This window comes from Megascapheus bottae, chromosome 16 (genome assembly GCF_031878675.1).
Source record: "Megascapheus bottae isolate mThoBot1 chromosome 16, mThoBot2.hap1, whole genome shotgun sequence".
In the NCBI taxonomy this organism is placed as follows: Eukaryota; Metazoa; Chordata; class Mammalia; order Rodentia; family Geomyidae; genus Megascapheus; species Megascapheus bottae.
In genome coordinates this window covers 2881632-2899773 of record NC_143524.1, presented here as the reverse complement: position 1 = coordinate 2899773, position 18142 = coordinate 2881632, and the positions used below count along the sequence as shown (strand labels likewise).

Below are 18142 nucleotides of genomic sequence, written 5' to 3'. Positions count from 1 at the left end.
CAAACTATTTATATTCTTTTATTTCACTTAGGAAAATACATTCCAGGGCCATGTTTCCCAAAGAGTATTTGTGGAACATCTCCAGAGGTTGTTGTTAGCACACAGTATGTTATAAAAAGAATAAGGCTCACGACTGCATTTCTCGCTAATCTGTAGGATGCGATCTGAGGATCATTGGCCAAAGCCAGCTCAGGCAGCAGAGTCAGCCATGGAGCTGTGGTCCAGTGTTAGAGCCCCAGCCTTGAGCCTCACCTGGGCTGTGGGTTCAAACCCAACGTAAAAAGAGTAACATGTTACAGATAAGCATTTCGGAACTCCTCAGAGCCTGTGACATGGAAAGGCACGTTGTGAATCGCTGAAAGCACATTACATGGCCATTACCAAATTAATCTGACCTCAGAATTTGTTTAGGGTGACTTTATTTATTAATAGCTCAGACTGCATCTGACTGCTGGCCATCAGACCGGAAAGTAACAGACGCATTTTGCTTGCAGTTGTTCTTGGTTGAGTGTGGGCAGGCACACCTGTAATCGCAGCACTTGGGAGGCGAGGCAGGAGGATCTTGACTTCTAGGCCACCCCCTAGATAGTAAGACTCTGTCTCAAAAAAGCACAACAAAAGAAAAAAATTGAGCTGGGCACTGGTGGCTCTCGCCTATAAGCCTAGCTACTGAGTAGGCTGAGACCTGAGCATCGAGGTTCAAAGCCAGCCTTGGCACGAAAGCCCATGAGACTTTTTTTTTAAGTAGTGGGACTTGAACTCAGGGTCTGGGCACTGTTTCTGAGTTCTTCCACTCAAAACTAGAGCTCTACCACTTGCGCCACAGTGTCATTTTCGGTTTTCTGGTGGTTAAGTGGATCTGTGAGTCTCCTGGACAGCTGGGGCTGTCTTTGAACCATGATGCTCAGGTCTCAGCCTCCCACGTAGCTAGGGTTCCAGGCGTGAGCACCAGTGTTCTGCCTCCAATTAGATCGTGAGTAAGCAACACGAACTACGGTGCTGGGTGAACTCGTTCACGACGCTTTCGTGGCACAGTCTTTGGGTGTGCTCTCCTGCAAAGGTCTTCCTGCTTGAGGACGTCCACTCCTGTGCACTTGGGGTCCCTGGCAAGACTCTCCGTGGGGTCACGAGCACCCCCTTCTGTCCAACTGGCTTAGGGGGAGCGGAGCCAAAGCAACAGCAGAACAAAACCAGGGCCTCCAAGACCATGTGGGGTTCACGTGCCGCCAGGCTCACAGGGCCCACGTGGTCCGGGCACCGGGCAGAACGGAGAGGCCACTGAGCCTACCCGGGCTCCCCTACCCAGCCCTCCTCAGCAGCCCCCCTTCCCCACCCGGGCCTCTGATCCTCCATGCATCACTTGCACACGTACACACCTGAACAAAGGGACTAGCATGCAAACACACATGCGCGTGCTCTTGTGTGCCCAAATATGCATGCACACATATTTTTTATGTGCTGCTGTCCCTGGAGCCGTGGTGCTGGCCATACCAACCCTTGCCACAGCCTGGCCACAAGGCCCTCACACTCTCCCCCCAACCCCCACTCCCATCTCCTACTCTTCCCAGGGGATTGTAAGTTGGGATCTGGGGTTCTGGGGTTCCAGGACAGGCAGACCAGTGGTGACAAAACAACTCAGCACAGAAAGTGGAGGCCAGAAGCCCACCATTCTCCAAGTGGGTACTGCTCCCTGCACACCTGGCTCGCCTCGAACTCAGGACCAGGTCTAGGCACCTCCTCTTGAGAGGGTCAAGGGTTGAGCTCTAGCTTCATGCCTTGACCACCTTGTTCACACCATGTACACACCATGCACACTCAGCCCTCCCCCATGTACACTTACAACCCCCACGGTGCACACTCAGGTCTCCCTCCCCCAGCTCCTGGCTCCTCGCCCTGCACAGCCTGTGGGATCTCAATGGGCTGGATGCCGTGGGAGGGGAGGGGATGAGGTGGCCTCAACCTCGAAACCAGTTCCTCTACAGCAGCCCCTCAGCACCCACATGTGGTGAGCCAGGCTGGGGGCCCCAGGCCATGGCGGGCCGCCTGCAGAGCAGCTGGAAGTCGGGTTTTGTGCGGGGTGGGTGGGGTGTGCAGCCGTGGACCTGCGCCCGGCCTGCGAGCTGGGCTGTTCCCGGGAAGACGGACAAGCTGCGGAGGGTCTGGAGCCGTGGGCAATGATTTAAAAGTCTTCTTCAGCGGGAGCTGTTGAAGGGGCTTGAGCTGGGTGTGGCCGCACACATGAACATGCAGACCTCTGCCCAGGGGTGCCAGTGCCCTCTGCTTCTGCTGTGGGCCACAGCCTGGCCAAGCAGCAGGAGGCCGGGACCAAGCCCTCCCAGCTTCCCGGAAGTACAATTAGGCCTGAGGAAAAACTGTGTCACCCAAGACAACACAACCCACAAGTGGAGAAGCCAAGATCTGACCCAAGATGGGTGGATGCACAGCCTGCCTGTGAGAGGGGGGGGGGCCTTGCGTGGCCTTGAGGGGCTGGCAGACCAAGCAGCACAGACGGACACAGAGCTGAGGAGGGGAAGGCCCTAAGCTCTCCTCTGCACACTGAATGAGGAGGAAGAACGTCTCCCTGGAGGACACCAGCAAGGTGTCCCCGGGGCTTCGCCACGGAAGGATGGGCCTGCGGGCTAACACGTGTGGCTGATGACCACAGGCACCAGCGGCCACGAAAGCCCACCACGTGCTTCTCCTGTCTTTCTAAGCCTCGTCCGTGGCTGGCATTGGCATTGAATGCCTGCACTTCTTTTAAAATTGCCTTTTCTGCGCCCTTTGCAGGGTGAGGGGATGGAAGAGTCAGGGAAGGGAGAAATGAGACCCGGAGAAAGTAGCTGAACTTTTATTTTACTTTAGAAGTTTCTTCTCTCCCTCCATTCTCATACCTATAAGCATCCCAGAAGTCAGCGAAGAAAAGCAAGTCCATTCATCATGAAGTCATTTAAACAATTCTGTTTCTGAGCATAAACTGAAGCGTTTAATTAATTCCACATACGGCAGGAAGCGCAAGGCCTTCATTCTCTGCGGAAGAAGGAATCCATGAATGAACACATTGAGTAGGCCAGCCTCGTGCTGGCTGCCCTGCACGCATTACCTTAATTGCTCTTGGCCAGGGCCTCGATGAGGACTGAGATTTCCCAGAGGCCACTCAGCCTTAGCAGAGGCCCATCTGTCCCGGGGGCACATACATGTGTAGTATCCACACGCTATGACCACTAACTTCCTGACTGTAACAAAAGATTCTCCCACCCCGCCCCCTCTTGGTTTTTGAGAGAGGGTCTCACTGTGTAGTAGAGGCTGGTCCCAAACTCACAATCCTGCCTCCAGAGTGCTGGGACTTCAGGATGTCCATACACATTTGGCTTCTATGAGTGACCCTGTGAAAGAGTGCCCTGTTAGCATTCCTTTCATGGCCTGCCCCCCAGAAGCCTCTAAGGAGCCTGTTCTGACAGCACCACTGCCTCTGCGTCCAGCCTGGTACCACTGCCAACCCTGAAAACGGCTTCTCTGCCACCCATTTCCCCACGTGTTAAATGCAGAAAAATGGCAGGCTGGTCAAATACTTTGCAAAAGTGAGCCTGTAGAAGCCAGGCACAGGGGCTCATACACAGGGGCTCATACACATGATCCTGGCCATCTGAGAGGCAGCGATTGGGGTTCAGAAGTTCAAGACTAGCCAGGACATAAGAGTTCACAAGACTCCATCTCAATCAAGGGCAGGCTGGTCATTCCAGTTACACACAGAAACACGGATAGGAGGATCAAAGTGTAGGCCACCAACTAGAGACCCTATTCCAAAATAACCAAAGCAAACCAGAGCTGGATGTGTGGCTCCAGGTGGCATTGTGTGCCTGCCTAGCAAGCTCACAGGCCCTGGGGGCCCATGGAGCCATTCTAGGAAAAGCTGTGTTCAAGGTGCACACTCCCTGTATTCTCAAGAGGAGGCCTGGAGTGGAAGTACGGGTTTTGGGATAGGGGGCAGGGGTCATACCCTAGCCTGGCTTACTCCCTCTCCTGCCCTCCAAGAGGTCAGACCGCACCCCCTGTGGACAGGGCAGCCACCTACAGCGCATGGGTACACTGACTGATCCTGTCATCCCAGCCACTCAGGAGGCTGAGATCTGAGAACTGGGGTTTGAGGCCAAACTGGACAGGGGAGTCCATGAGACTCTTATCTCCAGTGAAGTGAGAGAATCTCAGGGACAGTACCAGACCTCGGCTTCAAGCCCCAGGACCAACAAGCACAAAGGATTGTACAGGTTTGTGAATGTTTTTTCCTACTTTCCAAGCCCTTTCTGGATTCTCAGCAAACTGGAAGCACTTCCTGAGCGTGGGCCATGGCGGCTGGCCTCCTGGCCTGGTCCTATGGGACCCCTGTCACACACCTGGGTGTGGGCGGGGCTCCACCCTTCCCAGCAAGCACGTGTTCGCGAGAGCTCCTGATGGCGGGATGCGCAGCTCCTACCCACATGCCAGAGCCAGGGGTTCGGGACTGTTCTGGGACCACATAGTGAACCTTCTGGGTGGTCCGCGTGCGCTCGGGAATTTGGATGCGCGTCGACTCTATACTTTACGGTAACCGGAGCGCGCGCTGCGACCACGTGGCGGCGGAACCCGGGCCGGGCGGGAATGCGCGGAATGCGCGGCCCCGCGGCGCGCGCTCCCGCCCCCACCCCAGACCCGGCTTCGCCCACTCGCCCAGGTCCCGTCCCCGCTGGGCCCGGAAACTCTGTGCCCACGAGTCCGCGAGGTCCACCCGAGCGAGGCCCGCGGGTCCCTGGACGTTGCCAGGAGCCCGTCTGCACGCGCGCCGGCCCCCAGCCCCCTCCCGGGCCCCTGGGGCCCGGGGAGGGGCGCGGAGCGGCAGGTTAGGTCCCGGTCCCGGCAACGTCTCCCGTCCCCTCCCAGGCCAGCGTTGGGGAGCCAACTCTCAAACGCACCCAGATACGAAGACCCCCCCCCTCGGTCCCTCCCAGCCCCCAGGGCCTGGCAGAGGATGGGGCCGATCCCGGGCTTTTCAGGGAGAGGGCGCGGGATGCGGGTCCGCCCTGCAGACAGGATCTGGAGAGGACGCGGTGGGGACCCCTCCTCCCCCGCCGGCTGCCACCCTCTCCCGCACCCCGCGAGCGGGGCAGCGGCGCCCCCAGGCTTCCACCACCGCGAGGGGCCGCCGGGCCTCCAGCTCCCCCTCACCTCACCGCCTGGGGGGGGGGGTTCGCCTCCCTCTGGGCGCCAGCTCCCCACCCCGTGGTCTGAGGCCACCCGTGGGCCGAGCACGGAAGGCCCGGGAATTCCTATCACTGCGGGGGGAGGGGTCACACTGGTGAGAGTACCGAGCCACGATGGGGGACGTGCAGCAATCTGAGTGCACCCCCACCCTCCCCATGGAGATTCCCCGGGTGTCTCTGAAGCCCGGCCGACCCCGAGCCCGAGGAGCCGCGCTTTGCGTCCCCCCAACTCCGCCGCCCCAGCTCTCTCGGCCGGGGAGGAGCGGGCGATCCGAATGGGTTATCTGAAATTGATTGATCAAGGGCAGAAACGCAGGCCTAGGGGTGTTGGGGTCCCGCGTCCAGTTTTCCCACGCGTGGCGGCTCTGGGGTGGCCCGGGTTTGGGGGCGCAGGAGCCCGGCCCCGCGTGGCCAGGGCGGAGCTGCCTCAGCACGTGGGCCGCCATGCGCGCCCCGAAAGCATGCGGTGTGGGAGGAGGGGAGCCCAAACTCCCCCGGAACCCTGGGGCCCGCAGTCGGAAGCGTTTTCCAGGGAGACTTAAGGGCTTAGCCACGGCAAACTTGCCGAGCTGGAGCCAAGTCCTTTCAAGTCGCCGCCAGGTATGCGGCTGCAGGTGACCCCACCTGGGCGCGCCCTCGCACAGCCGGGGCTCTCTCGGGGAGGGACGGGCGCGGGAGGCCCACGCCCGGGCAAGGTCGCCGAGGGGCCCCGCGCCCCTCCCCGGATCCCCCACCTGGGCCGCGCGCAGCCGTGCTGCGCCCGAGCGCGGAGCCCGGCTCTCGGGTTCCTGAATGAACGCGCTCCCCTCCCCCGCGGAATGAAGTTCCCACCGCCAGGGACAGTGGCGAACTCGCGCTCCCAGCCGCGTCCTTCCAGGCCGGGACCCGGCGCTGGCCTCGCTCGGGCACCGCTGGGGCCCAAGACGCAGAGAAGCGGAAAGATGATTTAAGTCTTAAGTTACTTTGGTTTTTTATTTTTTTTTATTTTTTTTCTATTTTTACAACCAAGGTGTTTCCCTTCGGATTGGGTCACGGGCCTTTTGTTCCCAAAAGGTCACCGTCACCAACAAATAAGGGCAGAGCACTTTAAGTGATCCTGTGTTCACAGTTCCTGCTTCGTGGTGGGTGTTAAGAAGACCGTGCACGGTTAAAACTGGACTAGAAAAGCGTTTTAGAGTTGCGTTTTCTCTTGCGGGGAGGGGGGGGCAAAGCGCTTCTTTGCTTTGCCCTAAGCAATGGCCCTCCAGGACTCTGGGCGGCAGGGCCCCGCGGGCTGCACGCGGTCCAAGCAGGATTCCCAGGGTGGGGGCGGTGCAACTGGCGCTTCCCGCCGGGCCCCAAATTCCAGCGCCTCCCCCGCGGGTTCCTGGACGGCTCTGCACGCCCGCCGGCCGGGCTTGCACTTTTGCGCCCGTCCCTGGGCTGGGAGATGAACGAAGTTCCTCGTTGAGATCTGCCCGGTCCGCCTAGTAACAGCGCCGCGCCCCCATTGGCTCATGCTAATTCCAGCTTCCCCGTCTTTCCCGCGGGCTCCGGGCGGGGGCCCGGGCCGCCGGGTGGGCGAGCCCCCTTTATGCCCCGCCGCCCCGCGTCGGAGCGCGGCGGCCCGCGCCGGGGCGCACGCGGGGCCCGAGCCCCCCGGCCCCCGGGGACCGGGCCGGCGGCGATCGAGCGCGGCCCCATAAATCATCTGGGCGGCCGCCCGGGCCGGATTTATGAATGAAAAAGCCGCCGGGCCGGCCTCGTGCGCCGGCGGCTGCTGCGAGGCTCCGCGGGCAGCGCGGGCAGGGCGGGCGTGGGCGCCCGAGAGGGGACACGCGGGGACGCGCCCGGCCCGGGCCACCCACCGCCTGCCGCGCTCCGGGGGGGACTTTGCCCCCAGGGACCCGCACTACTAGAACCCCAGTTCCCGGCTGGGGGCGGGAGGAATGCGCCCCGAAAGAAGGGGGGTGTCACATCTGCGGGTGTGCGGCGTGGCGAATGGGGGGTCCGCATCCGCTTTCCCCCGCAGGCTTTACTGTTAGGGGACACAGGGGTTTGGTGACACCCAGCAGTTCAGAGGAAAGTAAACGAACAGTTTTCCTAATTTGGGGACACTTTTTTTTTTAGGAAAAAAAAACTTTAAAAAAGTTATTTGTGGATAAAGTGCTTTTGTTTAAAAAAATAACAAAGCGGAACCTCACATGCCCTAAACGAGGTCGTGGGGAGCGCGTTCCCCTGGCGGGGACACTGGGGACCCCCTGCCACCGCCGTGGAGAGCGTCTCACACCCCCGGTGTTGGACGACCCGCGCGCTCTCGAGGGCCGGCGTGCCGTGTGCCCGTCCGCGCGCGCCCGAGCGCAGCCCCGCGCGGGCTCCGGCGAGGGGCGGCGAGGCCCCAGGGTCTGCGCCCGGCCGCGGCCACCATGCGCTCCAACTACTGAATTTCTTCTCTCTTTTTTTTTTTAATTAACAAGTGAGGGGCGAGACCACCGCTTCTCAGCCCTCCTTTCAAAGGAGTTTGTGGATGTTGAGTCGCCCGTCGTGGGAGGGGGAGGCGGGGACCCCCCCCCCTGCGAGTGAGGGGCCGCTCCAGGTAGGACGCACACTCCCCCAGGAAAAAGAACTGGAGGGAGGAAACACCGGCCACCATCTTGGGTTGTTGCTGGAATTTTGGGGCGTTTATTTTATTTTACTTTCTCAGCGAGCACATGACAGGCTGAAGCCCCTTCAAGGCTTACAGCCGTCCCCTCCAACGCTGGCACCGACCCCCGTCCCGAGCCAGGACCCGAGCAGCGGGCTCGATCCCGCGTCCCTGCACACCAAGTAGTTCCCAAATTTTACACAAGTTCGAGAGAAAGAAAGATGCGGGTGCCGCGCGTCCCTGGGCCTCCCCGCCGGTGGGTGCCCTCGTGGCGTCCAGGGAAACGCGCCCATTCTCCCGGCAGGCATTTGGGGGCGTCGCTGTACCCCCACATTGCCCCCTCCTCGGTCTCCCCCACCTGCGTGTGGCCTGCCCGCCTTCCCAGTGGTCTCTCCACGGAGCCACCCCCCCCCCAGCCTGGGGGACACACTAGAGGAGGAACTCCCACACACCCCGCACCCCGCACCCCGCGGGGAGACGAGCCCGCCGGGGCGATTTGCATTTCTATGCAACCCGCACTTCGGGGGCCCGGCAGCGGAGGGGCGGGGGCGGGCACGGCGCCTGCGGGATGGCTTTGGGGCTCCGGGTCTGCGGCTCCCCGCGCGCGGCGCCCCGGCCCCCTCCCCCTGCGCCCGCCCCGCCCCTCCCCTCCCCTCCCCCGCGCCGGTTTTCTGCCCGGCTTTGATCTCTGCTTAACAACAGTAACGTCACTCGGACTACAGGGGAGTTTTGTTGAAGTTGCAAAGTCCCAGAGCCTCCAGAGGGCTGTCGGCGCAGCAGCAGCAGCAGCGAGCAGCCGAGTGCGCGCCTGCGGCCAGAGAACCCGGGCGGCGGCGGCGGCGAGAGCGGAGCGCAGCGCAGACCCAGCCCGCACGCACAGCCCTCCCGTCCCAAGCGCCCCGGCACACCCCGGCCATGGACCACCAACTCCTGTGCTGCGAAGTGGAGGCCATCCGCCGCGCGTACCGGGACACCAACCTCCTCAACGACCGGGTGCTGCGGGCCATGCTGAAGGCGGAGGAGACCTGCGCGCCCTCCGTGTCCTACTTCAAGTGCGTCCAGAAGGAGATCGCGCCGTCCATGCGCAAGATCGTGGCCACCTGGATGCTGGAGGTACGGGGCCCGACCGGCCGGCCGGGGACGCCCCTGCGACGGGTGGTCCGAGCCCACATTCCTTTTGCCCTCCTTCCCCTCCCTCCTTTCCCTCTCCCGACTTTGAACTTGGTCGGGGGCGTTGCTAAAAATCCGTATTCTCCAAAGCAGTCGATTCTACAGGTATTTCTGAACGAGAACGGTGGGGGGTGGGGCGCTAGACGTACCATCTCGGGGTCGGGGGTGGTCTGGGAGGGGTACCTTCGAGGGGAGACCGTGCCGGGGGCCCTCCGGTGGGCGCGGGGGTGCAGGCGGGGGCGCCCTCGTGGCCCCGGCAGTGCCTCCTCTTGGCTGCGGCTGCCCGGAGCGGTCGGCTCGGGGGGGAGGGGGCGCAGATTTGATTTTTAAATTAATATCCGTAGACACGTATGCAAGGGCTGCTCGTGCCAGTATTATGCGCCATCTTTGCTCTCTTATTCCGAAGCAAAAGTGTTTATTAATAATTGGGGCGGGGTGGGGGCGGGGAGCGACCCGTGGGGCGCCGGACCCGCGCTAGGGGCCGCGCGGCCGCCCACAGCCCGAGGGAGGGGCGCGAGGACTGTCTTGGGGGGACCCCGCTTGGGATAAGGGGGCCCTTTGTTCAAGCGGCGGGCCCCAGGACTCCTAGCTCGGGCAACCCGGCCCAGAGAGCACGCCGGGCTGCAAGGTCGCGTGGCCCCCGGGTCGCCGGGGATTGACCCCCGTCCGCGCGGGTCTCCACGCTGGGGGGTCTCGCCCGAGGCGAGCCGGGGCCCCAGGCCACATTTTCAGGCCTTCGGCGGGCGGCTCGGAGCCCCGAAAGTATTTTTAAATAATTTTTGAAAGTGCGGCGTGGTGCCCTTGCGAGAGGGAAACGGCGCCCGCGCCCAGGGGAAGGGGGGGCCCGGAGTTTGAGTTCCTGGGGCTCCCCCCGAGGTCCGTACCGAGTTCCAGACCCCCTGTGTGAATCAAGGACCCTCCGAAGGTCATTTTCATGGGGTTTTTAGGCGCCTAGTTATTTTTTTAATATTTTTAAATATTTTTTGAAAAGATGACGTCTGGGGAATGCAGCGCGGCGGCCTGGGACGCCACCTTTGTGTCTCGCGCGCGCGAGCGCGGCGCCCAACCCCCGGCCCCGCGCGGCCGGCCCCGCGGCGGGGGTCCCCGGGCCCCCGGGGTGCGGGGGTCCCCGCCGGCCCCCGCGCGCCCCGCCCCTCCCGCCGGGACTTTCCCTTTCAGTTTCGGGGCGGGCGCGGGGCGGACGCGGGGCTGCGGAAGCGTCTGGCGCCCCGGGGGCCGGGAAGGGGCGCGGGGCCCGGGCCGCGCGGCCGCTCACCGCCCCGCCTCGCCTCTCCCGCAGGTCTGCGAGGAGCAGAAGTGCGAGGAAGAGGTCTTCCCGCTGGCCATGAACTACCTGGACCGCTTCCTGTCGCTGGAGCCCCTGAAGAAGAGCCGCCTGCAGCTGCTGGGGGCCACCTGCATGTTCGTGGCCTCCAAGATGAAGGAGACGGTGCCCCTGACGGCCGAGAAGCTGTGCATCTACACCGACAACTCCATCCGGCCGGAAGAGCTGCTGGTGACCGCGCGCCCCGCACCCCAGCCCGGCCGCCGCGGGACCCCGGGGCGGGGCGGGCCCGACGGGGGAGGGGGGCGGCCCGGCCACCACCCGCAGGTCTACCTGCCCCCCGGCAGCGCCGCCGCCACGCTGCCGGGCCCGGGGGCGGGGACCCCGGCCCTGCCCCGCACCCCGGCCGCCGACGCCCGCCCGCCCAGCCGCGGGCGGCGCGCGCCCCCTCGCGGCGCCCGGCCAGGGCGAGCCCTTTTTGTCCCCGCCGCCCGCCTGTCTGCGTGATTAGGGCTTTTCAGACGCACCTCCCGCCCCTTGACCCCGGGTCCCCGCATGGCTCCGGCCCGGGACGCCCCCCAACGCCGTCCATCCAGCCTCTCCCCCCCTAAGACCGCCACGCCAAATGCTCGCCCCTCTTCTGACCACGCTCCCTTCCCCCCCCCAGCAAATGGAGATGGTCCTGGTGAACAAACTCAAGTGGAACCTGGCCGCCATGACCCCCCACGACTTCATCGAGCACTTCCTCTCCAAAATGCCGGAGGAAGAGGAGAACAAGCACATCATCCGCAAGCACGCGCAGACCTTCGTGGCGCTGTGTGCCACAGGTAGGCCTCCGCCCCGGCCCCCCCCACCCCCCGGCCACCCTCCCTGCAGGCAGGGGCTTGGGGACCCGGTGGGCCGTCCAGCCTGCCAGTGTCACGCTCCCGAGCCCCGATTCCTCCCTGGCTGTGGCCACTCCACGCTCTCAGGCTTTACCTTGGCAGCTGGGCCACCCACCCCGTCTGCGTCCTCAAGGAGCCTGAGCTGCTCGGCCCCCTCCTGGCCTCTCCCAGGCTGGGCCACCTGCCAGGGGCGCCTGCAGGGTGGGGAGCAGCCCCAGTGCCTGCACCACGTGCTCCAGTCGGCCTCGGTGCCCCAGCGCGGGGGCGGCCGGCCGAGCTGCTGGGGCCTGAGGCCCTGCCAGGGGCGCCCTGGGCCAGTCCACTCGGCTTCCACGGGAGGGGCTGCAGCCCCGCTGGGCCCGGGCTGCCATGGAGGGGCCTGGCCTCGTCCTGTATAGACAGACACATGGACGCCGAGGCCGGCCCAGGGCCCCCCGGGGAGGACAGTTATATATCAGCTGTACTGTGGGCCGTGAGTGGCCTGAGCAAGGGCCACGGGACAAGGTGGCATCAAAGGGCCCTCTAGCACCTGGCTGGAAGGACAGAGCCCCCCACACCTGATGTCCCCAGCCATCCGCTGCTGTGTGGTGACACTCCCTCCCCGCAGAGACAGGAGAGAGCACTGGGGACTCTGGCCTCCCTACCCTCCTCCACCTGCTAAGGGGGTGAGCCCCTCCCCTGGGGCCTGCCAAGCAAAGCATGGGGGGAATGTGGGGGGGCCTGCAGGCAGGCAATGAGGCGTCATCTGGCTGGGGCTCCTTCAGGGAGAGGAGAGGAGAAGGGAGGCCCGGGAGGCTCTGGGCAGCCTTTTATGGAGCTGAAAGTGGCCTTGGGAAGGCAGTCTCCTGGAGACGGCTGGAGGGACCCATGCAGGGCCTCTGGGGATGGCTCCTGCTGCACAGCCCCCCGAGACGCCCCGGCCTGCAGCGCAGGCTCCTCACACTGTCTGCTGTGGGGCCATTGAAGCAGTTGGAGGTGGGCACACATCACAGCCAACCCTGAACAGGTTTGGGAGGCCCTGGCACCAGCTGCAGGGTGGGTCCTGCTTCTGTGTACCCCTGAGGTGTAGCCTCCGTCACACACACACACACACACACACACACACACACACACACACACACTGCTCAGGGACAAGAGAGGAACAGGGAGTGAAGCAGAGGTGTGAGTCTGGGAAGATGCCTGGCCCCTGCAGTGGCAAGGGCTCCAGAGGAACAAAACAGCCTGGCATGGTGGCTCACACATGTAATCCGCTCCAGAGGCTGAGGTCTGAGGTTCAAAGCCAGCCCAGGCATCTCCAGTTAACCACCAAAAAGCCAGAAGTGGAGTGCCAGCCTTGAGTAAAAAAGCCAGCGGGTAGTGCACTGAGCTCAAATTCCAGGAGTGGCACCTGACAAATAAAGAGGAAGGCATTGCCCCCTTCCCTCCGTGACAGGGCCCCCAGCACGGGGGTTTCCTGCCACCGGAACTGGGGTGTCCAGGGATACCCCTGAGCCTGCCACTGCCCTGGCACGGTGCGGTGGGCCTGCAGCTGCTTGGGAATGGGCTTCACCATGCAGAAGTCTCCAGGACCAGCCAGGCTTCCCAGTTGGGGGCTGCGTACAGCGCCCCCTAGTGGCCTGCGGCCTCTCCTGAGTCACTAAGTTGCCTGGAGTCTAAGGGAGGCGGAAGAGCCTTGGACCACTGAGCAGAGGAGTGATGTGGGGACCTGGATTGGGGCTACATGAAGTTTATTGGGAAAAGGAAGTGGCTATGGAGGGCACCTGGGACCTTAGAGGTACAGCCTCACCCCCACCCTGGAGGGCCCAGACAGATGGAATTGCTACCCCCAACAGCTTGGTGGAAGTCCCTCTGGAGTGAGCCTGGGTGCCTGCAGTCCCTGCTGTTGGATGTTGACTGCAGGGCCGGTGCCTTTGTCCTCATTTTTTTCCCTGTATGCCAGGGACCGGTGCCCAAGCTTGTAGGTGCTCAAAGGACTGGTTCCTCCCTTGCCCTAGAGGGGCAGGGTGGGCGGGCGCTGTGTGCAGGGTTGAGGGTGAAACTCACGTGCACTGGGCAAGGGTGCTCGGCTGTGACCCACCCTAAGGGCCTGTCCTGGGGCTCAAGCTCCAGCTCCACTTCCAGCGTTTTTGGTAGTTCATTGAGATAAGAGTCTTCTGGACCTTCCTGCCCGGGCTGGCTTTAAACCTGAATCCTCAGACCCCAGCCTCCTAAGTAGCTAGGATTACAGGTGTGAGCGCCAGTACAGCCCCGGCTGGGTTTGTTCATTGGATTTTCAGGGTTCATCGCCAGCAACCTCAGGCTGGCCTTGCACTGCAGAGCCTCCTGTCTCACTCCTCCACACTGGGGTCCTAAGTGTGCCCCCTCCTTCTGGGGCATCTGGGCATGGAGCCCAGGTGTACCCGCCCCTCCCTGCATGCCATGCGTCCAGGTCCACGGTGTCCTGCTCACGACCTTCTCTCCTCTGCAGACGTGAAGTTCATTTCCAACCCACCCTCCATGGTGGCAGCTGGGAGTGTGATGGCAGCAGTGCAGGGGCTATACCTGGGCAGTCCCAACAACTTCCTGTCCTGTTACCGCATGACGCACTTTCTCTCCAGACTGATCAAGTGTGACCCTGTGAGTAGGCGGGGGTACCAAGCGGCAGCACCGGGGAGGAGCGGGGGGGGGGGGGGGATCAAAGCCTTCAGCCCCAGACAATTCATACTCAACTTATTGTCATTTTAGCCTCAGCTCTTGTAAAGACCTAAAATGAGGTGTCAGGAGTTTGGCCTAGTGGTAGAGTGCTTGCCTGGCATGCAGGAAGACCCGGGTTTGATTCCTCAGTACCACATACATAGAAAAGGTTGGGAGTGGTGCTGTGGCTCAAGTGGTAGAGCTCTAGCCTTGAGAAAACCCAAGGACAGTGCTTCAGACCCTGAGTTCAAGCCCCAGGACTGGCAAAAAAAAAAAAAAAAAAAAGAAGAAGAGGAAAAATGAGCCAGGTACTGGTGGCTCACGCCTATTGTCCTAGCTCCTCAAGAGGTGGAGAGCTGAGGATCAAGGCTCATCAAAAAAGACAAAACTGGGGCTGGGAATGTGGCTTAGTTGTAGGCGGCCTCCTTGCCTACCTGCATGAAGCCCTGAGTTCCTTGGTACCACATAAACAAAATAAAAACAGAAATGGAGCTATGGCTCAAGTAGTAGAGCACTAGCCTTGAGCAAAAGCAGCTCAGGGACAGCGTCAAGGCCCTGAGTTCATTCATGTCCCAGGGCTGACACACACAGCTATGTATCTGCTTTTGTTTTTGGTATGCGTTGATGGAACTGGGATTTATTTATTTTTGCTGAAAACTTATCTTCTACCACCTGAACTCTAGGTCTGGCTTTTTGGTGGTTAGTTGGAGATAGTCTCACAGACTCTTCTGCCCAGTCTGGTTTTGAACTGCCATCCTCAAATCTCTCTTAGCCTCCTGAGTGGCTAGAATTCCAGGGGTGAGGCGCCAGTGTCCAGCTGTTGGGAGCTGCTGGTGAAAGGGCACTCACTGGGGATGGCTGCTGACTCAGGGTCAGAGGACAAGGCAGGAAAGGCAGGAGTCCAAGGCTGGCCCCAGAGGACTTGGTGGTGGTCAGAACTGCTGGGCCCTGTAGGTTGCTGGAAGTGAGGCCTGGTGGAAGCCATGGGCTTGTAAAGCTGTGAGTAGTGCTCATGGACAGCCAGAAGCAGTCAGGCCTTGGAGTTCCCATCTATGCAGTGACGTCATTTGCCCCTGCATGTGGCTGTCCTCTAGTCCTCCCACCCTCTGTCCTGACTAGGCCATCCGGCCAGGAAAAGCTGGGGACCAGAGGTGGCAGCTGGGAGTTTGAGGTGGCTTGCAAATCTCCCTCCAGGATTGAGAGGCCATAGGAAGGCTGCTTCAGCCTTGCTCCTTAGGAGAAAAGCACCCAGCCAGGTGGGTGCAGGTGCCCATGGTACACGTTGGCAATTCTAGCTGCTTAGGAGGCTGAGATCTGAGGATGGTCGTTTGAAGCCAGGACAACTGGAAAAGCCCTTGAGACTTTTCAGTCCAATTCTGGGTCTCAGTGGTGACACTTGGAGGTGGGTGGGGGCTCTTGGTAAAAGTCCTTCCCCCCCCCCAAGGACTGCCTCCGAGCCTGCCAGGAGCAGATTGAAGCGCTGCTGGAGGCCAGCCTGCGTCAAGCCCAGCAGAACCTGGACCCCAAGGCCTCGGAGGAGGAGGAGGTGGAGGAAGAGGAGGTGGACCTGGCCTGCACGCCCACCGATGTACGAGACGTGGATGTCTGAGGGCCAGGCGCCACCAGCTGGGAGCCAGGCCCGTGTGCTCCTATGACCGTCCCTTCTCACAGGGACATGGCGCTACACCAGAAAGGAGCACTTTCTTCTCCTTGCTGGTTTTTGTTTTTGTTTTTTTCCTGTATTCTTTGTCCTTTTCTGTCTCTGACTTAAGCAAAAGGAAAAAAAAATTCCCTGAAAATTGTCTTAGAGAGAGAGAGAGAGAGAGAGAGAGAGAGAAAGAGAAATAGAATTTGCATAGCCCTCAGTGGCTTGTACTGCATAGAGGATTTTTCTAGCCTGGTAATGAACTAGTTTTCTCTCGTTGTTTAAGAATAGTTGTTAACACACAAGATGTCTCTGGGGAAGACTAGAGTTGACTTTTGCGTGTGTGTTGGGGGAAAAAAAAAAGCATAAAAAGTGCAAGAAACCTTTTTTTTTTTAAGTAGAGGAGGGCTTTAGGTAAAGAAATGTATTCTGCTTTCCTGAAGAGTCGGCTCAGACTCGGCGCTCGCTCTCCCCGCACACCCATGTAGCCGCTCACGAAGCAAGCATCGTAGGTGTAGACCATAGGTAGGTAGAGGCGACCTCTCTGCCTGATCTGCGGCTAGCTGGCCTCTGGCAGGGCGGCCCTGTGAACCCGCAGTGTCCCACCAGCCAGAGTCCCACTGGTAGTGGGAAAAGCCATCTGTCACTCGGCCAGCACGATCCCACAGAGGCAGCAAGAGGAACAGAATATATTCTATTTTTATAATCTTGCTATTTTTGTAGTTACCCTGTTTATGAGATGCTGGTGTCCCCCCCCCCCCCCCCGCCCTGCCCCTCCCCACGGCCCTGGAGCCTGCTTGTATCAGGTTAAACCCACAGCTACTTTTGTTGTTGGCATTACTCCTTTTGTATGTTTTCCCTCCTGGGTATTCTAAAACCATTCCATTTCAAAGCACTTTGGTTGGAGGGAGGGATGGGGTCTATGGCTTTGGTGTTCCAGGGGCAGTTTTTTAATGGGATGGTTTCGGAATGCTCTGCTTATGCAGACAAGGAGACACCTGAGTTCCAGTCATTGTGCTGTCAGCGAGGGGGGAAGGGGTGGTCTTGAAAGTCAGGAGAAAGTAAGTCCTTTTGTGTTGTCTAGAGAGGGTCAAGTTCATAGGCGTCCTTTGGTGCCAACTAGAGTTTGAAAGTAGGGACCTGGAAGGTACGTAGAGAGACCCAGTAGTTTAAGGTTTACCTTTAGATGTTTCATGACGAAAGGTTTTTAAACACTAAAATATATAATTTATAGTTAAGGCTAAAAAGAATATTTATTGGAGACGATGTTGATAAGGCCAGTATGATTTATAAAAAAGTATTGCAATCTCCCCCTTGGGTTTAGACACACACACACACACACACTTTTTTTGCCCCAAAGTTTTAGAACTGTTTGTTTACAAAAGATTGATCCTTTTATAGGTGTGGGTGGGGGGCATTCCAAGGAAAATCACACACAAAAAAAAGACAGATTTGGCCTGCTTAGAGTTCACCCAAAGTGGTTCGATCCAAGCTTAAAGGAAAATTAGGGTTTGGTTCTAGCACATTCTTTAATCACCTGCCCTCTCCTTTAAAAAAATATATATATTAGTGACAAGTAGGTAATTTGCACATCTTGGCTCTTACCTTTGATTTGAGGGTGTGGAAGGGAGGTGTGGAGAGCGTGAGGCTGAGTCTGGAGAGGATGTAGGGAGTGGGGGAAGGACCGTCTCGTGGACGGGGCAGTGACCACGCAAGGAACAAGCTATGGCTCCGTTTCTTAACTCGCTGCTACCGATGAATCCCCGCCCGGTTTGGAAACATTTGCATGGCTTCTCTGAATCATCTTTCACATTGTTTTGCTGCTATTGGAAGATCGGTTTGTTTTTGTTTTGTTTTGTTTTACCATGTCCTATACTGCCATGTTCTAGTTTTGATTTCCTCATAGAAAATTGTATTGCATATGCCCTTTTTTTGTAGTTTTTTTTTAATGTGATCAATTTTGACTTAATATGATTACTGCTCTATTCCAAAAAAGAAAAAAAAAAGTGTTCACAATACCTCATGCTTTCTTTAGCTATTGTGCAGGTCCAGTGGTCGGACTGTCTGTTCTTACAGACACATGGACGGGATCCTGGGACAGGTGTACTGGCGGCTGCCGAGGCCACGTGGCCTCTGGGCGCTCGGCCCTCCCTCCATCTGACCTGGGGTGTACCATCAGTAGTTTGGACAACTGTATCATTCTGTACGTGTAGTTATGAACGTTGCATTATTATATTATTATTATTATTATTTTAACAAGTCTGTCTGTGTGCCATCATGGTGCTTTGAGGTGACTGAAACCGCTTCTGGAACTTGTTCAAGTGTCCGGTGCATTTGGTCTGTTGTTCTGTACTCATGTTCTGTTGGTTGATATTCTGTACGTTACCATCTAAGTCTCAAGGATGCCAGGCTGCCCACGAGTTCCTCCTTGGCTAGCTGCCCAACCAAAAGGATTTGTGCCCCCTGGTGCCCTGCCGGGGGTGAGCCTGTGTCCACAGGATGGTGTCTTCACCCCTCTGAAGCAGCTTACCTCGGTCGTCCTGCCCGCGATACGGGGCCCAGGCCAGGGGCCCAGAGGAGCAGGGGAGGGGCAACCTCAGTGACGGACAGAGGCAGAAGTCTTGGATA

The 18142-nt window shown here is 59.7% G+C and overlaps 1 protein-coding gene and 1 long non-coding RNA gene across 2 annotated transcripts in view; one reads left to right on the top strand and one right to left on the bottom strand.

Moving 5' to 3' along the window:
• The window catches only part of LOC150052260 (uncharacterized), a 35599-nt gene extending 25134 nt beyond the window's left edge, over positions 1 to 10465 (bottom strand). The window contains exon 1 of the long non-coding RNA XR_016538007.1: positions 10382 to 10465. This is a non-coding gene — a long non-coding RNA (uncharacterized LOC150052260). The remainder of the gene's footprint in view (positions 1 to 10381) is intronic.
• Ccnd1 (cyclin D1) lies at positions 8587 to 15696 on the top strand. The gene is made up of 5 exons (XM_090347196.1): positions 8587 to 8970; positions 10328 to 10543; positions 10980 to 11139; positions 13664 to 13812; positions 15314 to 15696. The coding sequence occupies exons 1-5, from the start codon at positions 8773 to 8775 to the stop codon at positions 15476 to 15478; spliced, it is 888 nt and encodes a 295-aa protein (XP_090203322.1). The 5' UTR covers positions 8587 to 8772; the 3' UTR covers positions 15479 to 15696.
• The last annotated feature ends 2446 nt before the right edge of the window (positions 15697 to 18142 follow it).

Bases quoted from the DNA above. Each gene is read 5' to 3' on its own strand.
- Ccnd1 (XM_090347196.1), top strand. From the start codon at position 8,773: ATGGACCACCAACTCCTGTGCTGCGAAGTGGAGGCCATCCGCCGCGCG. The intron at 10,544-10,979 runs GTGACCGCGCGC...TCCCCCCCCCAG, and splicing joins TCCGGCCGGAAGAGCTGCTG to CAAATGGAGATGGTCCTGGT. The intron at 13,813-15,313 runs GTGAGTAGGCGG...CCCCCCCCCAAG, and splicing joins GACTGATCAAGTGTGACCCT to GACTGCCTCCGAGCCTGCCA.